Source organism: Tupaia chinensis, unplaced genomic scaffold (genome assembly GCF_000334495.1).
Source record: "Tupaia chinensis unplaced genomic scaffold, TupChi_1.0 Scaffold000131_1, whole genome shotgun sequence".
In the NCBI taxonomy this organism is placed as follows: Eukaryota; Metazoa; Chordata; class Mammalia; order Scandentia; family Tupaiidae; genus Tupaia; species Tupaia belangeri.
The window spans coordinates 540,698-543,058 of record NW_006159600.1 but is presented as its reverse complement, the minus strand read 5'-3'; the positions used below and the strand labels follow the sequence as shown (position 1 = coordinate 543,058).

The 2,361-nt window shown below is 57.8% G+C and overlaps 1 protein-coding gene across 1 annotated transcript in view; it reads left to right on the top strand.

The window, feature by feature from the left end:
- LOC102495936 (cationic amino acid transporter 3-like) overlaps positions 1-2,361 on the top strand; it is a 12,303-nt gene that overhangs the window by 5,432 nt on the left and 4,510 nt on the right. The window contains 2 exon segments of the mRNA XM_014586364.1: positions 30-188; positions 2,190-2,360. Coding sequence (XP_014441850.1) covers positions 30-188; positions 2,190-2,360 — 330 coding nt within the window.

Below are 2,361 nucleotides of genomic sequence, written 5' to 3'. Positions count from 1 at the left end.
CCCCGTTGGGCCTCCTTCTCCCCCTGCAGGTGCTGCCATTGCGGCTAGGGCCTGGAGCTCCGCCGTGGACGGACTGACGGGGAACCTCATCAGCCAGGCCCTGCAGGGCTGCCTCTCTCTGCACGTGCCCCACATCCTGGCCAAGCATCCAGACTTCCTGGCGCTGGGGCTGGTGCTGGTCTTCACTGGTGAGGCAGGGGTCTGGGACGAGAGGGCGGGAGATGTGGAGAGCGGGTGCTGGGTGGAAAAGGCCTGGGGAGGCGAGGATGGCGGGGCTTGGAAACCGAGGGCGAGGACGAGGACCTGCATCCTGAGACTCAGGACTGGGCCGCCGTCTCATTCCTGTCTTTGTTTTCTTATTTGCCAGATGGCGCAGGCGCTGGCTGGAGAGCCAGAGGGAGAGGGGGAAAGCACTCGCCAGGGGGTGTGGTCATGCAGGGCCCGCGCCTCCATTTCTCCTTCCTTCGGGATTTGGGGTGTGCATACACATGTGCTTAGCGTGTTTGTTTTTAATTTCCTCTTTTATTTTTTTTAGATGTAGAGAGACTGTTTGCTATAGGGTGCATGTGCTCACCGGAGCCTCAGAGACAGAGTGAGAGAAAGTGTGAAATCACGCTGGGGAGGGACCGACAGCGTAATGGCTATGTTGCTGGACTCCCACGTAGTCGACCATGGTTCAAGTCCCGGACCCAGTGGCTTAAACTCACACCGGGCGCGTGTGCGTGCGTGCCCAAGATCCCGAGAAGAGAATGGAGGAGAAGGGATTGCGGCATGGCCATCCTCCCAGGGGGTGATTTCTCGCTTTCTGTCTCTCTGTCTCTCTCTGTCTCTCTGGCAAGTGTACATGCCCTATAGCAAAAACCTCTCCAAAGAAAAAGAAAAAAAAAGAGATCACTCAGGAGGGAGGGCCACGCTGCAACCCCTTCTCCACTGTCCCATTGCGATTTGGGGCGGGTGTGCACACAGGAGCCCAGTGTGTGGTTCAAGCTGCCAGGACTTGAACCTCAGGTGGCCCTGTGGGAGTCCAGCACCTTAACCACTCTGCCAGCTGCTGGTCCCAAATCAATTTATTTCTTCCATGAGAGAGAATGCAAGAGAGGGAGGGGAACAGCCTCAGGGGGCCTAGGTCGGAGTGCCCTGTGGGCACAGAGAGCTCTGGGCGCCCGAGGCGGCACCTGTGTGGGTCGGTCGCACTGCCCAGCGCCACCACCTGGCACACGAGGCGAGGCCATGGCTCCTGGCCGGCCCTCAGGGTCCTGGGCCGGTGACTGTGCAGTCCAGGTTACGGGAGGCTGAGCGGCACCCACCTCCTACTGTGCCAGAACAGCTCCAAGCATGCCAGACGACCTGTGGGGGACCAAGTCAGCCCCAGTGACCTTAACTTGGACCGACAGGGTTCTTCCTCTGCACTGAGACCAACGTTTTGTGCTGTGTTAAATAAATATTATTTATTTATTTATTTTTGAGAGGGTTTTTTGCTACAGGGTGCCTGTGCTCACCAGAAAGACAGAGAGAGACAGAGACAGAAAGCGAGAAATCACCCCCCGGGGGGATGGCCATGCCGCAATCCCTTCTCCTCCATTGTCCTCTCGGGATCTTGGGCACACACGCACACGTGCACGGTGTGAGTTTAAGCCACCGGGTCCGGGACACGAACCGCAGTGGACTACATGGCAGTCCAGCGACATAGCCATTACGCCAACTGCTAGTCCCTTAAATAAATCTTAAAAGGTTGAGGGGAAATTCACACAGCACTGTCATTAACCACTTGGTGCAGCCCAGGGCACCCCGCATCCCGGCACCCTGGTGGTGTGGGCTGCTCCATCTCCATCCAGCAGCCGGGGAGACCCAGGATGCCCGCCCAGCGCCCACTCCGCGTCCCCAGCCCCTGGGTCCACTAAGCTGCTGTCGCTCTTTTCTTTTAGAAAAAAATAAACTATCAAATAAGGGGCCAGCCTGTGGCTGGTGGTGAAGGCAGCTGGATCCCACGCGTCCAACGCAAGGTTCAAGTTTCGACTGGCGAGTTGGGCATGCGTTCGAGTACGCGCATCCGTGTCTCTGTCTCTGTGCAGTGAATGCATGTGCCCTACAGCGAAATTTAAAAATAACAGCAAATAATAAGTAAATCATTAATGTTCACTTTTTCCTCCGGGTTTGTACCCTGGTGGTCTCACAACCGTCCCCCACAGGACTCCTGGCCTGGGGGGTTAGTGACACAGCCCTGGTTGCCAAGCTGCTCACGGGGGTGAACCTTCTGGCTCTGAGCTGCATCCTGGTCTGCGGCTTCATCAAGGGAGACCCGCACAACTGGCGGCTGGCGCAGCCAGACCACGTGGCCACCGCCGGGCCCAACGGCAGCAG